The 27,248-nt window shown below is 41.3% G+C and overlaps 1 protein-coding gene across 5 annotated transcripts in view; it reads right to left on the reverse strand.

The window, feature by feature from the left end:
• KIF13B (kinesin family member 13B) overlaps nucleotides 1–27,248 on the reverse strand; it is a 129,897-nt gene that overhangs the window by 49,028 nt on the left and 53,621 nt on the right. For all 5 annotated transcript variants that reach the window (XR_001877313.1, XM_017830471.1, XM_017830470.1 and 2 more), the window contains exons 7-19: nucleotides 26,919–27,006; nucleotides 25,467–25,601; nucleotides 23,682–23,794; nucleotides 23,004–23,115; nucleotides 18,568–18,780; nucleotides 14,633–14,743; nucleotides 10,313–10,447; nucleotides 8,032–8,162; nucleotides 6,882–6,968; nucleotides 6,298–6,488; nucleotides 4,468–4,678; nucleotides 1,238–1,400; nucleotides 101–247 (exon numbers count right to left, since the gene is read on the reverse strand). Coding sequence is in view for 4 of the 5 variants with exons in the window: in XM_017830471.1 (XP_017685960.1) it covers nucleotides 101–247; nucleotides 1,238–1,400; nucleotides 4,468–4,678; nucleotides 6,298–6,488; nucleotides 6,882–6,968; nucleotides 8,032–8,162; nucleotides 10,313–10,447; nucleotides 14,633–14,743; nucleotides 18,568–18,780; nucleotides 23,004–23,115; nucleotides 23,682–23,794; nucleotides 25,467–25,601; nucleotides 26,919–27,006 (1,837 nt within the window). In the remaining variant the exon portion in view is untranslated. The remainder of the gene's footprint in view (nucleotides 1–100; nucleotides 248–1,237; nucleotides 1,401–4,467; nucleotides 4,679–6,297; nucleotides 6,489–6,881; nucleotides 6,969–8,031; nucleotides 8,163–10,312; nucleotides 10,448–14,632; nucleotides 14,744–18,567; nucleotides 18,781–23,003; nucleotides 23,116–23,681; nucleotides 23,795–25,466; nucleotides 25,602–26,918; nucleotides 27,007–27,248) is intronic.

Raw genomic sequence — 27,248 nt, forward strand, 5'->3', positions numbered from 1 at the left:
TCTTTCCATAATCACTCCTCACCTCCACCCAACCCCCCCTCTTGAAAATTTAACAGGATGTAATTCCATCAGAACAATGACTGGAGTAATTTCTACTTACTGGGTTGTCTTCCTCACAGTCTTTCCACTCCTGGTAAAGATCCCTCATATCCACCAATCGATTCTCCAGCTTTTCCAGGGACCAAATCTGTTTGCCTTTCCCCTTCCTTCTCACCTGGATAGCAGGCTCGCTGAGAATTGCACCTCTCTGGGAAGCAATTAAAGAGATATCAGTGAGGCATTTGTGTCACAACAAGGAAAAAATAGTTTAAAACTAACAGAAAGTTGAGAATATCTTTGGGAAAAGTCTGTTCTTTTTTTGTTCTGGCTTGAGCAACCAAATCCAAGCATGACAGACTCTGAGTTCAGCTGTCACAGTGTATTTGTGTTCAGTTTAACTGGGAATCTAATCACAGCTACAGGCACTAGTTTCCCTGGATTTTCACCTTGCATAAGTGTTAGAAATGGGAACATTTAAGCATTTCACAAATATCCTCAAGTTACAGCAGGCCTGGAGTTCCAGCTAAAGTTACTACTGCCTGCAACTTTCAATTAGTGCAGACACTTAACCCCCTTCATCATCCTGTTTCTGGATGTGTCTTCTCCAGAGGACTGTGAGAAAAACTTCTAAAACAACTGATAAAAATTATAAACCTGGAATAAAATCCACGTACTGTTCTAACAATGGCCCGAGTATCACCCAAATATTAACTTGAAGGACAGAAATGACACCAGCTTAGGTAGCCAGCCTGAGACAGGGAAGTCTGGGTTCAGCTCCCTCCTTCCAAAATTTCTAAGATGCCTGGGAACAAATAATCCAAATCCTCTCTGCTCCAGGTGCTCCCTTCACAATGGGGGTGGTAGCATTTTCACAGCTCACTGGGATGATGCAAATGATGGTAAATACTTGAAATAGATGGTACCCAACCTGCACAGATTTTGTCACTCTGCAACAGAAGCAAGTGTGAACTTCAACACCAGTGGAAAGGTCTTGCACCAAAACATGTACCATTTATGGCACATTATAGGATTTTCATGGTATAAAATAAGATAAGGATGTAGCATGGTCTAACAGAGCCATATTTAATGCACGTGACTGGCAAAATATCTTGACCATTAAATTCAAAATAGAAGAAATATGAACACTGAGAGGCAAATTTACTAAAACAACAATATAATCCCATCAGGGTGACCTTACCTTACTGTTGGCATTAAGGCTTGAAGCTGGGATCTGGAGGGTCACTTTGTACTCTGTCCTCTTGTCCAGCTCCTCTCCGATAAAATTGGCTTCTCTCACGTACAAATTGGCTTTAACAATCTGCTCTCGCAGCTTCCTCAGGCTGTGGGTCAACATTTCTTCTCTGAAAGAAGGGGAGGGGGAGACAGGAAAAATCATGATATTTAAGTACTGAAACTGAGTGCAAAACAAAGGCATGAGGGGCCAACTGGGAGCTTATTGGTTAGGATTAAAGGGAGGGAAGGGAGAGATGACATTACAGTGGGGGGAATTCAACCACCCCGGTATCTGTTGGAGGGAAAACACAACAGGACATAAGCAATCCAGGAAGTTCCCGGAATGTCTTGGTGATAACTTCTTTCTCCAAATGACAGAGGAGAGCCAAGGAGGAGAAGTGCCATGCTGGACCTTGTTCTCATCAGCAAGGAGGGGCTGGTGGGGAACGTGAAGCTCAAGGGCAGCCTGGGCTGCAGCGACCATGAAATAGGGGAGTTCCAGATCCTCAGGGAAGCAGGGAGGGCACACAGCAAGCTCGTGACCCTGGGCTTTAGGAGAGAAAACTTTGTCCTCTTTAGGAATCTGCTTGGTAGAGTCACATGGGATAACGCCCTGGAGGGAAAAGGGGCCCAAGGAAGCTGGTTGATATTCAAGGATTGTCTCCTCCAAGCTCAGGAGTGACGAATCCCTATGAAGATGCAGTCAGGCAAAAATGCCAGGAGGGCTGTGTGGATGAACAAGGAGCTTCTGGACCAACTGAAACATAAAATCAATTCTACAGAGGGTGAAAGCAAGGACAAGTAGCCTGGGAGGAATACAGAGAACCTGTCCAAGCAGACAGGAATCAGGCTAGGAAAGCTGAAGTCCTGACAGAATTAAACCTGGCCAAGGATGTCAAGGACAAGAAAAGTTCCCGTGTAGAGGAAGACTAAGGAAAATGTGGGCCCTCTTGGAAAGAAACAGGAGACCTGGTTACCCAGGACATGGAGAAGGCTCAGGTACTCAACAGCTTTTCTGCCTTGGTCTCCACCATCAAGTGTTCCATCCAAGTTATAGAAGGTGAAAGCAGGGATTGGGAGAATGATGAACCACCCACTGCAGGAGAAGATCAGGTTTGAGACCATCTAAGGAACATAAAGGAGCACAAATCCATGGGATCTGATGAAATCCACCTGTGGGTCCTGAGGGAACTGATGGATTTAGTGGCTCAGACACCGTCCATTATATTTGAGAAGCTGCAGCAGTCTGGTGAAGTTCCCACTGACTGAAAAAGCAGAAACATAATTCCCAATTTTAAAAAAGGAAATAAGGAAGACCCAGAGAACTGCAGCCTGGCCAGTCCCACCTCCATGGCCATCAAGATCATGGAGCAGATCCTCCTGGAAGCTGTGCTAAGGCACATGGAAGATAAGGAGGTGACTGGTGACAGCCAGTTTGGCTTCACTAAGGGCAAATCATGCCTTAAAAATTTGATGGCACTGTACAGTGGAATACGGAGGCGAGGGATGAGAGAAGAGCAACTGATGTCATCCACCTGAACTCATGCAAAGCATTTGACACTGTCCTGTAAAACATCCTGGTGTCCAGCTCTGGGACCCTCAACATCACAAGGACAAGGAGCTGCTGGAGCAAATCCAGAGGAGGCCATGGAGATGCTCCAAGGGCTGGGAACTCTCTTCTCTGGAGCCAGGCTGGGAGAGCTGAGGGTGTCCACCAGGAGAAGAGAAGGCTCCAGGGAGACCTTCCAGCACCTTCCAGCACCTAAAGGGGCTTCAAAAGAGCCAGAGAGGGACTTGAGATAAGGGATGGAGGGACAGGACAAGGGGGAATGGATTCCCACTGGAATAGGACAGGGTTAGATGGGATAATGGGAAGAAACCCTTCCCTGTGAGGGCACCGAGGCCCTGACACAGGTTACCCAGAGAAACTGTGGCTGCCCCATCCCTGGAAGTGTCCAAGGCCAGGTTGGACGGGGCTTGGAGCAACCTGGGCTAGTGGAAGGTGTCCCTGCCCATGGCAGGGGGTTGGAATGAGATGAGCTTTAAGGTCCCTTCCCACCCAAACCATTCTATGACTTTTAACACAAAAATCAGGTGAATTAAATTAAATTTCTTCTGGAAAAAAAAAAAATTATCACTATGAATTTAGCAGTATGAAAATCAGGATACTGCTGACTTTGGAGACCTCTCCATGCTTCTGCTGAACAGTCAGCTATTGTGTGGCTCATTCCAGAGCTTTCCCACCACAGCTGTGGATGTTCCATCTTAGAGAGAAAGGTTTATTCAGACAACATGACCCACTTGCTCACTGGGCTTCCTGGCAAGTGTGAGAGAGAGAGTCAACTGTGCAGCACAGGAACCTGGAACCACAAAATATTCCAGCCACGCACCTCGCTAGACTGTCTCAAATATTTTCTACTTCAAAAGCTGCTTTTCTAGCCCCATATATTAGATTTGTATTTTCTCATGACAATGTCTTTTTCATACTCATTGATTTAGGGTTAAGTTTCATCTTCCTCCCACTGCTGCTCTTTTTGACAGCAACACTGGAGAACATCATGGAGGGGCTGAAGTAAAAAACCTCAGGAGGAGGCAAAGAGGACAGTGACCCCTCTGTGGTTATTAAATTGCTTTTTGCAATGCTCTGGTTTAAAATTCTTTGTATCATCCTCTTACTCCCTTTTCTTTCTGCACTCCTGCGGTTGTCAGGTCTGTCAGATCCGAGTCAAGAGGAAAAACAACCTTCCAGCAGCTGAATCATGATCCACAGAACAAACTCATACAGAAGTCTCAAAATTTCTTCCAATCACCTCATCTTTAGTCAAATTTGTTGCTGAACAGGATAGAGTTTATCCTTAAGAACAAAGCAGGAACTCATTCTTTCTCAGCTTTTCCACTATTATAAATCTGATTATTCTGGAGGTGTTGGATGGGGCTTGGAGCTGCTCTAGTGGAAGGTGTCCCTGCTCATGGCAGGGCATTGGAATGATATGAGCTTTGAGGTGCCCTCTAACCCAAACTATTCAATCATTCTACAATTCTTAGACTAATATTTCGGCCGTGTCCTCCCCAAGCTCTCCAGGAGTCCTGCCAGAAACTCAGTAGAGCTTTGCGACACAACGAAAACCTTCCAAAACTCAGAAGCACCGGAGAACTTTGCCTGAACGCTGCTGCTGGCCAGATGTGCTGACCCACCTCTCCTCGGCCCACTGCCTCAGGCGCTGCTGGGCGCTGGGAGAGTGGAAGGAGAACCGGTCCATGCTGCGGAAATGCTGCTTCTCCGGCGACAGCCGCCTCCGCAGCTGCTCCAGCTCGTGCTCGTACATCAGCCTCTGCCTCTCCAGGGCAGATCTCTTCTCCTCCTCGTGCTGCTGCTCCAGGCTCTGCAGGATCGACTGCATCGGATCTGAGCAGATGTGGGAGATAAAGAAGGTGGCACAGTGAAATCCGTGTCAAGGAGTGTCCTTGTGATGTGTGATGGAAACACAGTTATCACAGAAAAAGGGACTAAATTTTTGTTGCAACTTCTCTTAAAATATTTAAAACATTTATGTGTTTTACTTATGGTTATATATTTAATATATAGTATTTATTTTATACATCAACATGTAATATATTACACCTACTATATATTGTATATTTCTTATATATTTATATATTTTACATATTATATATTTCTTACATATATTTATATATTTTACATAGTATATATTTCTTATATATATTTATATATTTTACATATTATATATTTCTTACATATATTTATATATTTTACATAGTATATATTTCACATGTAGTTATATATTTTACATATCGTATTAATATATGTTTATTTCATATATTAACATATATATTATATTATATATTTTATATAATATATTTCTTATGGATTAAATATTTATTCATCATATTTTTCTTATGTATTTATATATTTTATATAGTATATATTTCTTACATATATTTATATATTTTATATAGTATATATTTCTTATATATTTATATATTTTACATATTATATATTTCTTACATATATTTATATATTTTACATAGTATATATTTCGTACATATATTTATATATTTTACATATAGTATTAATATATATTTATTTTAGTATCAGTTTATATATTATATTATATATTTTTATATAATATATATTTCTTATCTATTAAACTTTTATTTCTTATATTTTCTTATATATTTATATATTTTATATAGTATATACTTCTTATATATTTTTTATATTTTACATATAGTTATATATTTAATATATAATATGTATTTTATATATTAGCATACATTCTACATATACTATATATTTTATATATTTCTTATCTGTATTTTTATATCTTTATAGATTGTATATTTCTTCCATATATCTATACATTTATAGATTTACATATTGATACGTAAAATGTAATAAAATACATTTTGTTATTTACTTATTTAATGTTTATGTATTTAAACTTTAATATGTAAAGTATAATAAAATGTGTTTTATTTATATTTAAATGTATTTTAAAAAATATTTTAAAAATGCTGCTGAACTGTGGAGCAGAACAAACATCTACAGAACACACTGGACAGATGATTTAAGAGAATTAAGAAAAGGGACAGACCAAGCTGAAAAAAACCCTTCCTCCTGTTTCCCAAAATAATCCCATTCTGAGACAGCTACATAAGACCACAAAAATTAAAGAACATGCTTTCAGAGACAGAAATCCCCGCAGTTAATGCCTGAGTGAGACATAACACAAGAAAAATAAACAACAAAGTGAAAACCCTTTGATTTGAGGCTGCAGCTCCACCAGTATTCCAGCTTTGGCTTTTCCCTCAAGGAGAACTGCCAAAGCAAACAGGCTGCCATGGACATTCTTCCTCCTCAAGTACAAAGATGGCTGTGATGAGTCACTCACAAGGAAAATTCTCCAGTGGGAAGTTATGAGGGGAAACATTCGTGGTTGAGAGTCCCTGAAGATGGAACCTCATATTCTGTTCATATTCCCAATAATTTCTGGTGCTTCTTACCATTACTACCCAGGGCCTTCATAGTGACTTCCATCTGGGCATATTCATAGCTGAAGTTGATCTCACTGGACACTTCACTGGAATTGTCTCCATCCACATCCAGCTGCTCCACACTGTTACTGCACTTCATGGAGTTGTCCCGCTCCTCATCCTCATGATCCGCCTTCTTTTTCTTCTTCGGCAAATTCAGCCTTTAAATAAGAGGGAAATTGTTAAAGAACCATTAATTGCTCAACTCTGAGACACAGATCTGAAATCCAAATCAGTAGATTCTTCCCTTTCAAAATTTGTTGATCCCCAGTGAGTGTGGTTTGGGAGTAGAAGACAAACTAACCAATCCATTCTGTACTCTATTAATAACAGAGTACCTGGTATTATAAATTATACATCATGAAATTTTTCAGTTGTTCCACATCCAAACAATTTAGAGGCAATAATGAACTGATATCTTGCTTTTTATGCAGATTCTTCTTTCAAGCATAAAAAAAACCAACGAAGTTTTAGGTAATCATTTAAATCCACTGATCTTTAAGGTATTTCAGAGGGTTGGTGCAAACATACAACTCCTTTGATATCTTTTGTACCTGAAGAAGTGGTTGTTTCCCCACAGGATCCTGTCTCCATGATGGAGCTGGATTGGACACACGACAGCAGAACCATTTACAAATGTCCTGTGAAAAGGAAAAAATCTAAAGCAAATGCATCTATATAAGGCTTAATTTTTTCCCCTCCCTATACTATTTTCTTTACTGGAACAAGTAAGGGTAGGAGAACAGGTTTATGTCTTGCAAACAGACAAAATATCCCCAGAAAGTTCACTGATCTACCCAGTTTCATACACTCCTCAAACTCGGCTTGTTTTGATCTCTTAAGCTTATGAATTTCAGTATATTTAGACAGATAGTATGACACTGTGTCTGAGGAGTAAAATTAGAGCTTAAAAATGAAGGGCCTGAAAAAAAAAATGTCACTAGAAAGAAACACTTTCACACTACTTTGAAATACAGACACAAAGCAGAAATTTTTGAATAAGACATTAGACACCTTTGCTACTGAAACAGCTTAAAGACAATAAACTAATTAAAATAATCAGAAACTACTTTTATTTCAGAGTCATATTAAGTTTGAAAATAGGATTGTAGGATAACTCAAATTTGAAGGGAATCTCAGGGTGCCATCCACTCCAATCTGCTCCAAGCAGGATCAGCTACAGCTCAGGGTAAATGTGAAAAGGGTGAATTTTGTGTGTTAACAAGAAATTACTGGAGATGCTGACATTGCATGTCATCTTGTGATCAATTTGAATGTACCATCTGCTTCTCAAGTAGTGCTACTTAATCAAATAAAGTAACAAATGCTTCAGCAGCTCTTTGCATATCAACAGATTTCCTAGAAAATTAATTCAAACTTGGATAGAGTTACATCTCTGCAGCTGCAAATCAGGGAGTATCTACTTGTTGAAAGCACATAAATTTACTCATCCCCTCTTTGAAAACTCGGGCTACAAACACCATCTCTGAGAGAAATCTCATTAGAATGAAGCACATGAATTGAGAACTGAGAGAGAGGCAGATGACAATTAAAATGTAAAATCAGGATACAAGAAGTAGAATTTTCTTGCTTCAGAACAGATAGAAAAGCTTATTTTCCAAGCATCTTTTTGCACCACTAATCATACTATGCTAAATAAAATGACAATTATTATAAAACTGGAGCTGTATTTTTTAACTTTACCTAGTATTTTTTTGAGGAGTTAACATAACCTGGCCTTCTGGGGTGATGTCTATGATGCAGTGCTCAGGAAGAATTCCCATTCCACACAGCTGGATATCTTGGGAGTTGTCTGAGCCTATTAACGTGTGCTCCTGGGGAGAAATTAATTTAGACTTTAGCAAGGGATTGCAAAAGTTCACTAGTTCTATCTCCTTCTGGATGTATCTTGTCATCTAGTTCCAAAATTTGACAGCTCTTTAATACTTCCCTTAGAGGGAAAAAGAAGGAAGCATTGGAAGCAAATCAATGCTTTGTCTTACAGTAGCAAGCAGGGAGCACTCAGGAAAGTTTACAGGCAACAGTTAAATCCAAAAATGAAGAGGGTTTTATAATTTAATTGTGGAATTCAGTGCCTTGGGACGTTGTAGAAGCCAAAGGTATAAAGAATTCCAAAGAGGAATTAAGGGAGGTTCACAGATCCATGGCTATTGCACAGGTTCCATCCGGATCAGCAACACCTTAGGAAAGAAATTCCTGAGGTACTGGAGGCATGAGGGATTTGGCAGATGAAGGATCACTCCACACACAGAATTATAGAATAATTTAGGTTGGAAAAGACCTTGAACATCAAGTTCCAAGTGTTCCCCCAGCACTGCCAAGGCCAGCACTGACCCATGTCCCCAGGTGCTACATCCACAAAGCTTTTAAATCCCTCCAGGGACGGCGACTCCACCACAGCCCTGGGCAGCTTTGCCAGGGCTGGACAATCCTTTTGGGGCTGAAGTTTCTTTTTTAGGCATCTCTAAGTAATTTTTAGGGAACAGATGCAACAGACAGGCCAGCTCAAGTTGTTCTTCAGTAGTTGTCAGACCCAGTGCATACACAGCTCAGCATTGAAGGGAATGTGGGCAGCATACTCTGAGTTTAATCTCAGAATTTTAGGAAAACCAGGCCTAAGTCACTTTATCAAAAGAATTTCAAAGCAAGGGAGTTTCTACACCAAGATGCTCAACCAAAATTGAGTTGTTAAAAAAAAATAATAAAGATTAACTGAAGCAGACAAGATCTACTCCAAGGAGTTTTTCCTAGAAAAGGAAAGCAGCCCAGAACCACCCGAGACTTTCTTGCTGGTACTGGTGGGCCAAGGCCTGTTTTCTGAGCAGGCTTTGCTTTTGGGGGGTCTTATTCTGTGTTCCCAGTGACTACTGGGAGAACTGGGCTCTGCCTCAACATCTGCCACTGTCCAGGCTGAATTAGCAGCTGAGTCCCACTGTGGACATTTATGGACAAGGCATCTCAGAAAGATTCCACTGTTCTCCCAGACCCTCAGCTCTTCTGTCCTTTTTAAAGTTTTTTTTAGCAGCTACAACACTGAAAAAGTTTTTTTCCTCATTTTTTATTGAGATATCACAGAGCCAGGATGACTGATCTTAAAGAGGATCACGTACTTCCCAAGACTAACTAAACCAAAACCATCTTTCAGCCTAATTGCTGATTTTGTGGCTGTTTTGAGAGTTACTACAGACCACTTCAAAGGGAAGAGAACGATTTAATGTGAAGCTCAAACTGCTGATGTTCACTGCTAAATTTTTAGAACTTGCACTCCAAAATGTGACTTAAAAATGGTTGTACCTCGTTTCTCCTCCTGAGTCCTACACCTATAATTTGTAAAAACCAGAATAAACCACCCAAATGTTTCAGCACAGAGTCCAAAAGTCACGTGTTTCATGTTTAATATCAGAAACAGGGGCTGCACATCAATAGGAGTGCTGAGGCAGAACAGAGCTTGATTTCTACTCCTGGCAAGTTGCAGGAAGAGGATTAAAAAAGGCATTTTATAAATTGAAGACAGGACTCAGAATTTGGACTACAAATGCAGAAGCTGATTACTGATATGCCCAATCTCTACATAAAACAATTTTATGGGAAAAGGCTGGTGGAAGTTGGCACAAAAAAAAACAACCAAAAAAAAAAACCCACATCCCAAAACAGGAGACAGTTTCTCAAAAAGAACATGTCTAGATTTCTTTCAAAAACACCCAAACAGAAACAAAACAAAAACATAAATCCCCAAACTTTCCTCTGCCATGAAGAATTAAATTTGAAATAAAAAGGTTGTACTCATATCAATTTTAACATGCACATATTTTGAATATATTTACTTATACTGTTTTTATAAAACTCTCTAAGTACACCTCTGCCAATGGCATTAGAGGCCCACTTCTACCATTAAAAATATATTTAAAATTATATTATAATAAATATTATTTAAATCATATTTATAATAAATACATATATTTACCTTTAAATAGTACACCAGAAGTTCATTGAGAGCTGGGTCTGCATTCAAATTGACCAGGAAGCACTTATTATCCCCAACTTTTATTCCAGAAGACTGAAGGGATATGCCAAGGCTTTCCAGCTGTTTCTGACGCTCCTGCAAGAAAGCAGCCATCAAAATTGGGCTGACTGATGTACAACCCTCCGGAATTCCATTCCCATCTGCCAGAGCAACGGGACAAAAATGATGGATTGATGCTTCTACGACAGGTAGCTCTTTCTTCTGAGATAGATTAGACAAAAAAAGCCTAAGTTCTACCAAGGTTTGATCGGGATTATCCGTAATTTCTCCTGTCCTTCCACCTCTGGTCTCGGAGGGCTCCGTGCTGGGGTCTCCCACAGTCCCATATTCCCAGTGGAAAAGGAAAGCAGCCGAGAGAGCAACACACTGCAGCTCTGTGGAGCTTCTCCATGACCTCACTGGGCCAGCAAAATGCTACCACAAAGCCATCTCTAGAGCCCTTTATTTTCTCTTTGGAGCTAAAAAGCAACAAGTTAAGTTAAATCGCTGCCAAGTCAAGCTCCATGTCTGTCTTTTGTTGCAGAGTAATCAAAATGACAAAAAACTGGCAACCTGCTATTTAAGTAATGCAAAGAACACTTCCTGCTGAACAAGAATAGCAGCGTTTTGGATGGTGTTTTGTTCTTGTCAATGGACTTCATAGAAATGCACAACAAAGCATTACTGTGCAAAAATGTCCATCTTTCAAAGGGAAGTGTTTGGGTGAGACCAGAGCAGTGAAAGAGGAACATTAAACGTTTCTGACTTAGGAACAGAAAGGGATTCTTCTACAAAAAAACACACTGGGATAGAAACCTCGAGGATTGTTCCCAGGATCAGACAGAAACTGAAGTGAGACTCGCTGTCCACAAAAAAATTAAAAGTAAATATGGGAGGCTTCTCACAGGATTACTAAGGGGAAGCAGAAACAGGAGAGGGTGAAACTAGTTAGTAAAAAAAATACAAGATACCTACAGTGCTTTGCCTGTGCTGCTGAGACTTCCTAAAAAATACAAAATTAGCAAAGATACGTAGGAATAATGCTGGAATGCTTATTAAAGTTCTGATCTTTGCCTACCAGTGTGTTTTGTATTTAAAAACTGAGTATGAACACTGCTGAGTGTAATTCTCTGTTCAGCACTGGAGTTGTACCAGGTCTAATCAAGATTAAATTGCAAAGAATAGCACAACCTGCTCTTGATTTTCTCTTCTCTGTCTCCTCACAGGCTCACAAAACCAACATAATGTCCTTGTAAGGAAAAGTCAACAAAGAACAGAGGAAAAACTGCAGGGTGATGTCAAAGATCCTTCTTCCGATCAGCAGTGCCAGGCTCCGAAGTTCACAGAATTCCTTATTATCTACAGAGATAAAGAACGTGATGCCCAAAGGAGAACTTGGCCCACAGTCTAAATCTCACAGGATTAACTGAAAGAAAACGAGCCAGCTTCTGTTAATTTTCGCTCAAGACCTAATGTTAATAAACTTAAACACTCAAAACCACATTAAAAGTGTGTCAAATATTCACTGAAAATGTGAAAAACTGCCTGTTATTCTTTGAGGCTGTGGAGCCTTATTGTCACTCCATCACTACAAACTGCCTCTTTGATGGTGTTTAATGAGGGATCATCCTTTCCTCAAAGATTTACAATTATCTCCCCGTCCCACCTGTTGCAATTTGACAGACTGATGTTTGTAGATGCTGGCCAGAAATAAAACCACTCAAAAAGCCATGGTATAAATGTCTTTAGCCTTAGACCTGCCTAATTCTGCAGTATTGGGTTTGCATGGCCAGGTTTTGATAGCAGTGGGGCTGCAGGGGTGGCTTCTGTGAGGAGCTGCCAGAAACTTCCCCAGGTCCAACAGAGCCAATTCCAGCTCCAAGACATACCTACCACTGGCCAAGGCTGAGCCCATCAGTGATGGTGGTGATGAAGGGGAAAAAAATCCTGCACAACTGCAGGCAGAGAAAAGAGGAGTGAGAACAAGTGAGAGAACCAACCCTGCAGACTCTCAGGGCAGTGCAGCAGGAGGGGCAGGAGGTGCTCCAGGCACCGGAGCTGAGGGTCCCCTGCAGCCTGAGGTGCAGCCCATGGAGAGGCAGCTGTGCCCCTGCAGCCCAGGGAGCTCCATGGGGGAGCAGAGATCCACCTGCAGCCCCTGGAGACCCCACACCAGAGCAAGGGGATGCCCAAAGGAGGCTGTGACCTGTGGGAAGCCCAGGCTGGAGCAGCTCCTGGCAGGACCTGTGTCCCCATGGAGAGAGGAGCCCACGCTGGAGCAGGTTTGCTGGCAGGAATTGGGACCCCACAGGGGACAGATCCCACTGGAGCAGCCTGTTCCTGAAGGACTGACCCTGTGGAAAGGGATCCCACACTGGAGCAGCCTGCTCCTGAAGGACTGACCCCATGGAAGGGACCCACACTGGAGCAGCCTGTTCTTGAAGGACTGACCCCGTGGAAGGGACCCACACTGGAGCAGCCTGTTCCTGAAGGACTGACCCTGTGGAAAGGGATCCCACACTGGAGCAGCCTGTTCCTGAAGGACTGACCCTGTGGAAAGGGATCCCACACGGGAGCAGCCTGTTCCTGAAGGACTGACCCCATGGAAGGGACCCACACTGGAGCAGCCTGTTCCAGAGGGGCTGCACCTCATGGAAAGGGTCCCAGGCTGGAGCAGTTCGGGAAGAACTGTAATCTGTGGGAAGGACCCACTCTGGAGAAGTTCCTGGAGGACTCTCCCGTGGAATAGACCCCTGGAGTAGGGAAGAGTGTGAGGAGTCCAACCCCTGAGGAGGAAGGAGCAGCAAAGACAACGTGTGATGAACTGAGCACAGCCCCCATTCCCTGTCCCCCTGCACCACTCAGGGGAGGAGGCAGAGAAAATCATAAGTGAAGTTAAGCCTGTGAAGAAGGGAAGGGTAGGGGGGAAGGTGTTTTAGGATTTATTTTTATTTCTCATTACCCTACTTTGATCTGATTGCTAATAAATTAAACTAATTTTCCCAAGTCAAACCAGTTTTGCCCATGACAAATTGTGAGTGATCTCTCCCTGTCCTTATCTCACCCCGTGAGCCTTTTGTTACATTTTCTCTCCCCTGTCCAGCTAAAGAGGGCAGTGACAGAAGAGCTTTGGTGGGCACTTGGCATCCAGCCCAACCCACCAAACCCACTGAAGATGTCAGAAGGTTCCCTTACTGTCTTCCAACCAGTCCTGAATCAGCCTGTGCTGTACAGTCCTTACCCCCCTCTGGAAAAAAAAAATCACTTTTCCAAGGCTTGTAAAACTCCAAGATCCAAAACATCCTATCAGGCTGGGAATTTAGAGACAGAGAGGACAAGAGCTAGAGCACACAGCAACATGCAAACATCAAGGAACATTTAATCTGTAGAGCTGAGCCCACTACTTCAGTTTTTCAACCTCCTCACACACTCAGGATTTCTAGAAACTATTGTGTAGGATGAGAGCAGAAAGTTTTTATTATTTTTGATTTTATTTTTTTTACACAGGGAGGAAAATCCACGGTACCAATCTGCGCTGAAAGCCAGGAAACCCTCAGAGTCACAAGCAGCACCTCTTACAATGGATCTTTAAAACCAAAGTCAACACAGTTTATTCAGATTGTGGCATCTACAAGAGGGCTTTGTACCAGAGGCTCCCTTCTCTCCTTATTTATTACACACTATTCATCACCTTCCAACCAGTCCTCCCCCTCCACAGCTCCCCTCTGCAAATATCTACATCAGCATTTGTGTGGGAAGAACTAGAAGTGTCATGGAATCATCGTGGTGACCTGCGTCATTTTTCAACATAATCATCTTCAATTATGGTCTGAGGCCCTAAATATCAGTTTAAGGGCTATTAAAACACACAGAGATCCTGGACAGCTCTAATTTTTAATATTCTGGATGCCCTTTGCCTTGTGCATTGAGCCTGTCAGCTCACAACCTTGCACTGAATGCTCCTGTCCCTCATCACAAACAATTTTACTGCCTGAAGAATATAAAATCCTTGTAATCCTCTCATCCCTGGATTATTATTTTTTTAAATAACTTCTCCATTTGCATACAGTGACAATTTACTATTGTCACTGCAATAGTAATCTGGGAGGCACCCATCTATCACAGGAATTAAGTGAAGCTTTTCAAAAGGGCAGCAAGCTTGACCTACTTACCCATAAATGTGGGGAGAGACTCAGACAACCCCTATGAACTGACAGACAAAGAAAACAAACCTATTTTTCATAAAAATGGGGGCAGGGGAGAGGAAAGAAAGTAGCAAACCTGAGCTATCTCCTCAGTTTTTCGTAATTTTTCTTCCCAGGTCACAGTCATCTCCTGAATCAACTTCTCAGATTCCTCCAATCGTTCTTTTAATTCGGGTGATTTCATAGCCTGCAGGAATAAAAGCAAATGAAAGAAGAAAGCTTGTTGTGCTTTGTGTTTTTTCACATCAGTGTCACACAGATGGGGGGGAAAAAGGCAACATGACTCTTTTTGCAGGGCAGACTTAGCAGTAAGTAAAGGGGTTTTTAAATACATATTTCAAGTAAATGAGAATCCACCAGAAAGTTACTTTAATTAGTTTCAAGTACAAATATTAATGTGGAGTTTATAGACTTCAACACAAACCAGTTACAGGATACTGGTAGATTTGCACAAAGATACTCAAACACAATAATCTCTTTTCTATCCCAGTGTGAGTGTCCCAAATGACTCATATCAAAATCAATCTGGTTTCTCAAGATCCTGCTGATCTGGCTTGGCATCATCCTCTCAGCTGTCATACCCTCAAAATGACACTTCCCTTCTCAGTAAACTGTCATGCCACCAAAATATTTTTATTGTTCACTTCTATATGGCCCGATTGGTGTGATTTTTCTTTTCTATAGCAAATGTCCAGGCACCTGAGGTGCTCTAGTTGTCCACCTCTGCATTTAGAAATGCAGTTTACAGGGTGAACATCAAAACAAGCTTAAAGTGTGCTTCAAGGCACCAAAATTCAATTTTCTTCCTAATCCATCGCAGCTCTAATGTTATTTTGTGAAATATTCAAAGGCAAATGTTTCGTCCAAGGACTAACTTAAGGATAAGAGGATCCCCCCACTGCTACCCATCAGACACTCCAAAAACATTGCCCCATCCCTGGAAGTGCTCGAGGACAGGTTGGACAGGGCTTGGAGCAAACTGGGATAGTGGAAGGTGTTCCTGCCCATGGCAGAGGGTTGGACTAGAAGAGCTTTAAAAGGTCCTTCCAACTCAAACTACTGTATGATTTTTCTATTACATGTATTCTCTTCCTTCATTCTCAGTAATGGCATTTCCTCGTCGACTACCTTGATCAAAAAGCCTGTGGACTTTCTTATCTCATCATTTCACTACTGCTAATGATGAAAATGGTTTTGGCTGGTAGGTGTTTATGCAAAGCCAATTAAATAATGTAAGCATCGTTCTCCGTCAGATATTCCATTACCACAAAACCAAAACTCCTCACAGGAATCCAGATCAAAGAGTGGCCTCATTACACTGCAGTTTGTTCAAGAAAAGGAGCAAGTGCCAGGATTGGAAAATCCTGTTTTGAGACAGGAGTTTCCTCTGCCTCAAGACACAACAGTCTAGGAACTGTCAGCTGATGTGTCCTGTGTGGGCTTTTTCTGCTTCAAATGCCTAAATATGGGGTAAAAGGGAGAGGGGCTTTGGACAAGGGCCTGGAGGAACAGGACAAGGGGGAATGGATTCCCACTGCCATTAGTGGGAAGGAATTGTTGGCTGTAAGGGTGGTAAGGCCCTGGCACAGGTTGCCCAAAGAAGCTGTAGCTGCCCCTGGATCCCTGGAAGTGTCCAAGGCCAGTTTGGATGGGGCTTGGAGCAACCTGGGATAGTGGAAGGTGTCCCTGCCCATGGTAGGAGGGTTGGAACGAGATGATCTTTAAGGTCCCTTCCAACCCAAACCATTCTGTGATTCTATGAATTCCACACAGGCAGGAAAGGAAAGCCAAGCCAATCTCCAGAACAAAGATTCATCATGACAGACAAAACATCATCAGTGCAAAGGGGCTGGACCCCACAGAGCAGGACAGGAAGATGAAGCCCAGATACTCTCAAGGCTTAAGTCTTGTCTGTCCATTCATTTGGACCCGGGGCAAAATCAGTGAACATTTTCACATGCTTCAACTGTACAAGGACCTGGGCAACTCTCCTCCCTCCCTGCAATTCTCATATAAACCCCAGAGATATGGGCTCAGGCTGACATCAGACCCACAGATGTGCTGCTCCACTGAAAACAGGTACCTTCCCAGGTGGTCTTGGCTCAGATAAATTAGAACATGTGATATTAATTTCAACAAGAAAATATCTCAATGTGTGGATTAAAAAAGAAAAAGGGAAAAGAGGATAATGCCATACTCTTCGAGGAGGGGAAACTCAACTGTCAAGTTCTGTTCTGCCTTGGCTGTTCACGAGAGAAAAGGCTACTGACACCAAAGGGTAAAAAAACCCCAAACCCACAACTTGGCATCCTCTATATTTGGAAATGAGCTTGGAGAATGTAACCTGTCATAATGAGTCAGTGTTTTTGTTCACTTAAGGAAGTTATTTATGCACATTTCTGTAAGAACAATTAGATGGGCAACAAATGTAATGAACTGAAAGGAGCACAAGGCTGTGAATGTGGGGTTTGACCTTTACTGTGCAGCCTTGTAACAGCAAATTGCTCTGGTTTTTCCCTGCTCTTTGTCAATGCCACTGAGATGACAACTAGGGTGGGATTTTAATACTTGGGAAAGGAAATATTTATTACTTCATCTTTAGGAAACATTACTTCATTATTTTGGAAAGCTGCCATTATTTGGGCACTAATGCTAGAAAATTAAACAAACGGGGGTTACTTGCAGTTCCCAGAGTACTGTTAAGTCCGTGGTTGATATTTTAGAGGAATTTTTAGATATTTAAGATTTAGATATTTGAGATACCTCAAAGAAACTGATATGCACATACTGGATGCTTAGGATATTAGGCAGCTCAAGTGAGAACAGTCCAAAATTCACTAGTCATTTGTAGTATCACAGCCAGCATTCCCTGCATACCTCATGAGGCAAATCCTGTAATCATAATTTTTCTGAACAGCAAAGCAGAGGGATTACATCACCACTGCTTTGCCTCATTTGAGAACAGGACTCAGAATTACACTAGTTCTTGGCCTTCATCTAACAGGTCATCTCAAAATTTCACTGAGGAAGCAATGCAGATATTAAAAATATTGTCTAGTGCCTCTAAGAGATTCAACTGAGAACAGTTACAGCCTGTGAACGAGCAAGAAAACTTCAATTAACTGAATTCACATCTCCCAGGCTACACTGTGGCTACACTGAATTCTTAAAGGCAAAGCTCTGTCCACAAACTATCCAGTCTTAAGAATTCACCCTTATTCCTGTCTCCTTGTCCTCTGCAATACACCATAAAAACAAGATTGCTCACGGTGTTCAAACTGAACCTGGTATCTCATTTTTTAAGGTATCAGAGAGTGTCCAAAGAAGCAACAAAGACGGTAAAGGGTCTTGAGGGGAAACCATGGGAGGAGCTGCTGAGGGCACTTGGTGTGTTCAGCTGGAGAAGAGGAGACTGAGGGGAGACTTCACTGCAGTTACAGCTTCCTCAGGAGGGGAAGAGGAGGGGCAGGCCCTGAGCTCTGCTCTGTGTGACCAGTGACAGAACCCCAGGGAATGGCCTGGAGTTGTGTCAGGGCAGGTTTAGGTTGGATATTAGAAACAGGTTCTTCCCCCAGAGGGTGGTTGGGCACTGAACAGGCTCCCCAGGGCAGTGGTCACAGCACCAAAGCTGCCAGAGCTCAAGGAGCGTTTGGATGATACTCTCAGGCACATGGTGTGACTCTTGGGGCTGGTCCTGTGCAGGGCCAGGAGCTGGGACTCGATGATCCTTGTGGGGCCCTTCCAACTCAGCATATTCTGTGATTTAACACCCACGTTTCAAGACTGACACAGAGAAAGGTGGAAAAAAAATCATATTAAGGAAGATTTCGCATGGATACCCTGTAGCAGTATTATTATTATAAATATTTCATATATATATATATATATAAAATTATACAGCATGATGTAGTAGCATTGCCTTGGGGCATCCGCTTCCTAGAGCTGGGTAAGACAGTGCTGACCACGGGCTTCACAGGACCTACTGGCTTAGCTCAAGGCTCAAATTTGTACCTCAGCTTTCGTGAGCTGCTCCCGCAGCTTCTCCACCTCCTCCCGGAGCTCCCGGATGATGCGAGCGTTGGGGTCCTCGTTGACCACGGCGTGGTTGACGATGTTCTTGGCCCTGTCCGCGTACCTCAGGGTGGAAAGGGTCTCATCATAGTTATCCGCTGCTGGGCTCACCGTCGCCACCATGGCAGTCTTGCTGTTCCCACCAAGGCTATCCTGGAAGGTGGGAGAGGCCACGGAATTAAAACAGCAGGCTTCTTTTGCTTTACCCAGTCAATAAACTCAGGCAGCGAATAGTAACCCAAAGTTTGGAGTAGATGGGTGCAGATAAAAGCAGAAATACTGTTGGCAGTTCAAAATTAAATGACGTGTAAATCAAGAAAAACTTGTAATTTTTCAATATGGTTTTTTTTAAAGCACGTTTAGGAAATGTCGTTATCGGCTTTCAGAATCAGTTTTAGTTGCAACAGGAATGAAAAAAAAAGTCCCTTTTTTGGGCTTTACAGTGCCTAGAAGGGGCTTCAAAGGTTTAATTCAATGTTTTCTGTGTAGGTTTATAAAGTAGAAACATAAGCACTTCATCATTAAACTTCTTAGATACTGCCGAGGGAGGTCAGGAAAGATCATGATGAACTCAGAATATCTTATTTAAAGACTAGAAGAGAGACCTCTCCAATAAATACTTAAATTACTAAAAGATCTCATAAACAATACAGCTGATTCTATTCCTATAAACATTTCAGGATGGGGCCCTTCCCTTCCTCCCACTGACACAGCTCACAAACCTAAATCGAGTTACATAAGAAATTACCCTCCCGGAATTTGGTTGACAGAGAAGAAGGGCGTGAAACCACATTCCTGCAAGGCAGAGTGTCAGGGGCAGAGGAGGAAGGAAAAATGAAGGAAGGAAGGGTTCGATCTTTTTATTGATCATAAAATTGTGGTTTACAATTTTGGCCAGTCTAAAAGACAAAATATCCCGGTTTTTTAAATTTTGCAGCAGATTTTTTTTTCTTTTTTTTGGTTGGTTGGTTGGGGTTTTTTTTTTCATTTGTTTGGATTTTTGGGGGGGTTGTTTTGGTTTTTTTTACCCAATATCCCTTCCTGAGATGAACCATGCTATTAATTTTCATCTCCAATAACCCATGAAATCTAGGTCAGGCATTGCCATTAGAACAATCTGACTGCATTAGCTGCCTGCTCAACCATTTCCATTACACAGCACACGTGCAGCTTTCCCCAGAAATCATTAAAACACCCCTTTAAGTATTTCCCCAAGACACTTTTTGGCTGGATGATGCCTAAAACACTTTGACAGCTGTCTGGCTGCTCCAGAGGTCAGACAAGCACTGGGCACACAGCCTGATGAGTTGGTAGCACTTTGCTGTCTCTTCTCATGCAAAAGGCCATGAAATTCATATAAATATATATATATGTATTTATAGTGTTCAGCACACTGAGGTGCACCAGCATGGTTAACATGTGCAGGTAAGAATATTTATAAAGAAGTCAACTGCAAAAACCAGTTTTCTGTCTGATCCCACCGTGGGGTTTTTTCTCATCTGAGGAGCAACCAACATTTACTCCAATAAATACATGGCTTGGGAGGGTCCACTCTGTACCACAGAAGAATTTTTCCAAGGCAGCCACTGAAAACATGAAGACCAACAACAGCACATGTCTCATTTGATGGGATTTCTGGGCCAAAAATTAGGAATGACACCCTGCAACTGCAATCCCTGTTCTGCATAAAAAGGTGAAGTTTGGCAGGGAGCTGGCCAGGTACTCCCCTTCCAAACCCAGCCTTAACAGCCTGTTAAGGGAATACTTGGGAATACTACTTGGGAATGCCCTTCACTGCACTAATTAGCTCCAAAATAGGATTAATTCATTATCTGAATTGCAACTCTGCTGTACAGGCAGCTGAGAACGCTGTAACAGTGATACACCAGAATCCACAATACACCCTTTATAAGTTGGGTAAAGTCCCTCTTGGAGCAATTCAAGCCCAATGCCAGACTGTCTGATAAAGTTTTATGTATAAAACCCTTGTGCTGATTTCACTGGTTTCTTTAATGCTAATCAAGAAAGGTGGACAAATAGTAAATCAGCCTCTCATTAGCAAAGACAGTGCCTGTAAACGACCCCAGCAAGGCTGGGCCTGCATGTGATAGAGAGACAGAGTGGAAATAAGTAAGTTTAGTTATTTCTAAGCCTAAACCAGCCCAGTCTTCTCTAACACCAAGATTACTGTGACAACAACTCAAAATGTCGGGATCAGAAATGATATTTTCAATAGCAGCCATCAGTAAGCCACACAGGGCTTCTGATTATCAGGGGAAAACAAGATGTTTCTGCCAATATTTTGCTAAAAACAAGAAGTTAAAGGACTGACAAGCTATTTTGCTTCCTACACATAACCTGATGCTACTCCTCAAGCAAGAATATTTTTCACCTGGTACTTCTGCCTAAAGATCCTCAACAAAATTAAGCAAAAACCTTTAGATCTTGAGGTCTCCTGAACTCTACTGGTTTCTCAGATTTGTGAGAGACACTTTATGACAGATATTCTTACAGCTAAAACACTTTCAGTCTGCTTTGGTATCATAATTAAAAGCTGAAAGCTACAGAGAAAGACACCCTATCTCATGGCTTCTCCAAACAGGCCTCTTTACAAATAAATCTCTCCTTTGATCTTTAATTAAAAAAGAAAAAACGTTTAAATTTTCCCCCCTTTCAAAATAAAGCTTCAATGAGCTTGTTTGTAAGAAATCCAAAAGCCCCAACCCTTTTGTTTGCCCTTAACGTGGCTGGATGTTGGGCACAAAGAAGGTTTGCCTGAAAGAAGGCGGAACAAAAGTGAGCTCCCATTTCTGAGCCATTGGCATCGTGGCCACAATGCCTTGGACAGGTGCTAAACAGGAATTGCAGTCTGCTCCCTGGATTTGTTTAGCAGTGGGGCAGCATAACTAATTCTAACAACACTAGAAATTCCCTAGGAAAGTTTCCACTCTGCTTGCTCGGGGTGTTGCAGCCACATCAGGAACCTGAGCACACACGGCACTGGTTTTGTTCCCATCTCTGCAGAGAGCCAAAAAATCACTTGTTTATTATTAATTAGAGGAAAAACTCGGTGTAAATACACAGAGGTAAAAATATACTTAAAAACTAAAAAAGTCTCAGCACAAGGGACACTGTGATATGAGGACTTATCTTACTCAGACACTATTTCTGTTGTGCCAGTTGGATTTTTACGTGGCCCTCGTGACTATTTGATGTCCAGTATTTGTGCTGTTCACACCAGGGAGTAGAGATAAATTGTTTCACAAGTCATGCTAAAAGGTTTATTAAAAGGCAGCATTGAGAAAAATGAAGGTTTGTGGTGTCAAGAGATTACAAGAGCAGAGATTTCATGTTACTTAAGCACTGAAGTCAACTTTGTTTTCAAATCTCCTTAAGAAAAATGTCTTTTTTTATCTCCACACCTCTGTATAACCTTCAAGTAACTTTGTATTTTTCTTTTCACACGTGCAGTTAAATCACAGGGACATGAAATTCAAACAACATCTAAAAATATTGCTAAGAATGGACGGGGAAGCCAAGCAGAATATTCAAGACAACAAAATGTAGCCAGAGCACCTACGAAAGAGGACAACAAAAGGCAGGTGGTGGCAAAAATCAGTTTCTTCCCAAATTACCTCTTTCTACTAACAAATAGTTGCTCCTGGATAACAATTAAAGAGAACACAAGGGAAAAAAAAGAAATTTGACACACATAAATCTCATATTTAACAATTTGGTTTTTTTCATTTAGACCTTACAGGTTTTCAGCCAACTGCCATCAGGATTCGTTCTTTTTCCCCCCCCAAAAGAATAACAGATAGAGCCCTATGCAGCTCAGAAAATGACTTAACTGCTCATTTCACATGAATAGCATGTCTAAAGTCTTCTGATCTGTTCCTCAGACTGTTAACTGAGACAATGTTCTGCCATTATACTCTGACAAAAGTATATTAACAAATACACGAGACAATCAGGAAAAGGTAATAGTCTTCATAAAAACCTTCGAAGTTGATTCAAGTTGATTTCAAGTATGTGAAATTCAGCTGCGTGCAGAAATAGCCCAAATTAAATTAGCCCTGAGGTTGTGTGTGAAGCTGCACATACAGTGACCCATAAAAAACCACTGCTTTTAATTTTATTCCTAAAGTTCCTTAGTCTTTAGGCCATTGCAGGTCATAGCAGAAGACAGGGAACATATTTAGTCTGTAGAGATACTGATGGCTTCCATCCAGCTCATTTTCCAAAGACACTTATGGTTAACATCAAACCCAGAAAATAAGGCAAAAAGAACAGAATTTCATTGCATTAAATGAGAATCTTTTCCCCTTTTTCTCTCTTTTATTTCACTTAAAAAAAAAAACAAACAACTTACTTACTTTAAGTAACCAAGTGAGCACAGAATCACGATATGGAACAAATTTGTTCTTGTTCTTGCCAGCAGCCTGATCTGCCAGGGCAGAAATAACCAACCCAAGAGTTGTGAGGGATCTGCCCAGAGAACACAAGAAGTCATTAACGAGGGTAAATATTCATAAGCCAAATGCATATTTAGACAGTGACTTTCTCTCCAAAAATGTGCTCCCAGGGAAAAGTTCCTAGTACAAAAGCTCCACTCCTTTATTTTCAGTATGTTTTCACCCTTAATAATCACGTTTTCATGATGACATTTGTGGTAGTTGCAAGAACACAAGTATTTTTTAAATACATGGAGACCTCATTCAACTATCAAAGAGTATTGCATGTCAAAAAGAGAAACAGAGAGAAAGAGAGAAAGAAAGAGAGAAATAGAGAAAGAAAGAAAGAGAGAAAGAAAAATAAAGAAAGAAAAAGAAAGGGAGGGAGGGAGGGAGGAAGAGAGGGAGGGAAGAAGGAAGGGAGGAAGGAAGAAAGGAAGGAAGGAAGAGAAAGAAAAAAAAAGAAAAAGAAAGAAAAAAAAAGAAAGAAAACTGACTACAAGAGCTTATATTGACTTTAGCCTATTTTCCAAGGAGGCTGTATTTAACAGCCATGATTGTACTGATAAAAAAGGAAAATAAATAATCTCAAAGCCTTACTTGTTAATGTTGCTTCCTTCTTTCAGCCTGTCCCCTGCAGCACCAGTCTTAGTTGCCCTTTCACTCCCTGCTAAGTCCACCAGGCTCAGCTTGCCCACCTTCTCACCTGATGTCTGTGGAAGGAACCAGAGAACAGCCACTGTTAGTTTACTTATTTTAAGTCACATAGTTCGATTCCAACAAGAATCAAGCTTCATTTTTTGGTGTAAACTTTTATTCCAACACCTTTGAGAACTGTTGGGATTGAACAGTGGCCTGTGCTAACTCATCACCTGCTGCTTCAGAAACCACTGAATGATCTGAAGCAAAGCCTGGGACACCAATATCTTCAAAACATCTCAGAAATCTCCAGAGGAGAGGTACACAGGGCACTTTAGTGAAGTGTTAAACCGTGAAAAATGCAGAGTTACTACAGGAAAAGGAGTCATAACCAGGGACGTGGGGTTTACAATCCCACCTTGAAAACAGTCTCCTAAAAATCTCAGATTTTATACCAGTTTTCTTCTGTTTTCCAGAGACTAAGAATGACCACGACAAGCAGCAATAATCTATGAAAATTATTACAGTTGCACAGCCTCCTGGAATGCAATCCAAGCTACGAGAGTATTCAAACCTGTAATGCAGATTTTGTTACAAATCCTTTTATCTCATTTGACCCAAAATGACACTGTGAAACACTCCATGAATTTCCTACGTCAATCTGAAGAGCCAACTGCCTTTGAGAACAGCTTGCTCACATCATGTTCTTCTGCAGCATCTGCAACTTCAGCATCTCAGTATCACAAAGCGCGGCGTTCCCTTAAATGAATGGGATAATCAGAATCAATGTGCTTTCAAAAACGTTACCCTGAGCCTCCCAAAATATGGTGTGATCATCAAGCCACAGGGAAATGTGTCATTTCCAGGGCTGAAAGGACCAGCAGGTGGGAAAACAGAGAAATCTGTCCCAGAAGCTCACACGGTGGTCACTGGAAGACGTAGAAAAGACGGACGGTCAGGACGTCGACCACCTCGCATCCAGGCTGAGCAGGGCCACCCAAAAACTAAGTGTGATGAGCCTGCAGCACAGCCACAGCAAAACTGGAGTGACAAACCATGGAAAATCCAGGAGTTCAGCACAGCATGATGCTGATTTGAAGGGCAAAGGGGAAAAAAAATCCAAATAAAGAACGAGGGAAACGATGCGGATAAGAAGATCAGTGGAAACTGAGAAAAAAGGAGGAAAAAAGTCCAAATGCTCATTACATTTTTCCATATTTAGGCACATACATGCCTTAGATTTGCTCCGTGGAGACTCGAATTTTCTCCAAGGCTTTGAAAGTATTAAAGAATTGCCCAAGAACAGAATCTATCAACAAAGTTTAAAGACACTTATTTCAATTGAATTTTATCAGCATGTTCTGTGAGGGACTAAATAATACTGACATTATGTATTTCACACACCACTGCGAGGCATATTTTTTTATAAGGAAACATAAAGAAAAATATTCTCACATTTAAATGTCTTTTAGATATTTAATACATACACATAAAATATTAATGGCATACAATGCAAAATGTTCGAAATCAGTAATTTTTTTTCTATTTAGAAAGTTGATGATTTATATATATTTGCATGAAATAACCTGAGGGACACTCAGGTGTTCCTCTATTTTTCATCTACGCATTCTGTCTTTAAAATGTCCTACACACTGCTTCCTAAAAGGAAGTGTTTCTTTTCTGTGAAATACATTAAAGAAACATATCCATGCTTGACATTTGGACCTTGTAAGTTGATTTTCTTACCCCTGATTGTACGTCATAGAGCGTGTGGGTGAGGATAATCTTGAACACTGCGTGGGACCGACTGCTCTCCTCGTTCATGTTGGTTGCAGCCACTGTTCGGGATTTGTTGCCCTCAGACATCAAGGACTCGATGTCCTAGAGACAATTTTCACAGCCAGGAGAATATCTGCATTAACATTCTTCTCTATTATCCACAAAAATAATCTCATTTTGGTAAAATATAGCATTTTCTCATGAGTTTCCCACTGTTTATTCATAAAGTATGAGGGGTAAAATGTTGTGATCTCTCCTTTAAAGCCTAGAAATTACAGAGTCATGACACTCCCCGACATAGATATTAAATTATGATCCAAATTATGCACCTGTCTGCAGACAGAGACACTCAAAAGCTAAGAAAGGAGTGAGGAAACAGCAATCCACGTTTGAACCCTGTAACATTTTAGCCTTGGTTGTCAGACACGTGTTCTTGTAATCCAGAGGCTCAAAGGGTTATAAAACAGAACCAGGCTGAACAGGTCATTATATTCCTCCAAGTTTTAAAAGCTATAAAGCTTTTATAAAGTTATAAAGCTGTGATACTTGAGGAAGGTGCAGGTCCCTCCTTCAGGGTTTTACAGTTAAAACTTCAGAGTCTTGGGCTTAACTTTTGTTTCTGCATCTCTACCTGGGTGATGCTAAAACAACTCAAAAACCAGTCAAACAACAGACCACCACAGACCATTTTGACTCCAAATGCTGGATTACACAAAGCTGCTGGGCAACATGGAGAGGCAAAGCATGAAATGTGTCTTGATTTAGCAGAAACCACCAAGGAGTGGTAAATGAACACCTGGAGAAACTGCAATAGGAGGGACTGCACCATTTTCCTGTTTTGGTGACAATTCAATTTCATGACAGAATTGCATCCCTTATTTATCCATTTTCCCCACAGTACATTGATGCTTCTTAAAAAATACGGTGTTTTTTTGAATGCATATATAAACATTTACTACCCAGCAAGCAAGTTCAGTGTGATGTTCTCAAATATTGGCTTTGTAAACAACCATTAGTTTATAATTCCACTGTGTGCTACTGGGAGGGGAAATTATTAGAGTAGAGCACGACAGCCAAAAAGTGACACAGTGGGTAGTGAGAGCCGGTCTCTGCTAAATCCTGGCTCTGTAATTAATCACAGAACACTTTCCCATGACAGCATACACTCATCTTAAGTCTGGGAGGAAATGTGTTTCATTAAACAGCTGAACTACTTCCAGAATTATTGAATAGTACAGGATGAAGTGAGTTTCTGCTCTTAACCCTGTTCTCCCCAGGGATCACAACACGACAATCCTCAGCTCTCTTGCTCTAAAATCCACAGTGATGAGGAGCAGCTTAACAGTTCTGCCCTGCTTAGGGGACAGTACCCTGGTGTTTAGGATGTCAACACAAGCCTTTCATAAAATTGATCCTTACCTTGTAGCTAGCAACAGCTAGTTTGGATAGGCCATCTACGTAAGGGCCATAAACACTGTGTTCTCTAACCTTTAATGACTGACGGCTTCTGGTTGGGGAAAAAAAAGGTATTTATAAGCACATGACTGACTTGAGACAACATTTACACAAAGTCAATTCTCACTGACAGATCTCAAACAGGATGGTCTCGCAGATACTGTAATAAAGCACAGAACATGGACTATAATGCAAACAAAAAAGCCTTATGTCTACATGTAAAAAGCTGGCACAGACAGTTTTGTCACTCCATAAAAGGTGGCATTAGGGCAAATTTACTCCAAGCTTTTAGTC

This window comes from Lepidothrix coronata, unplaced genomic scaffold (assembly GCF_001604755.1).
Source record: "Lepidothrix coronata isolate B3197 unplaced genomic scaffold, Lepidothrix_coronata-1.0 Scaffold179, whole genome shotgun sequence".
In the NCBI taxonomy this organism is placed as follows: domain Eukaryota; kingdom Metazoa; phylum Chordata; class Aves; order Passeriformes; family Pipridae; genus Lepidothrix; species Lepidothrix coronata.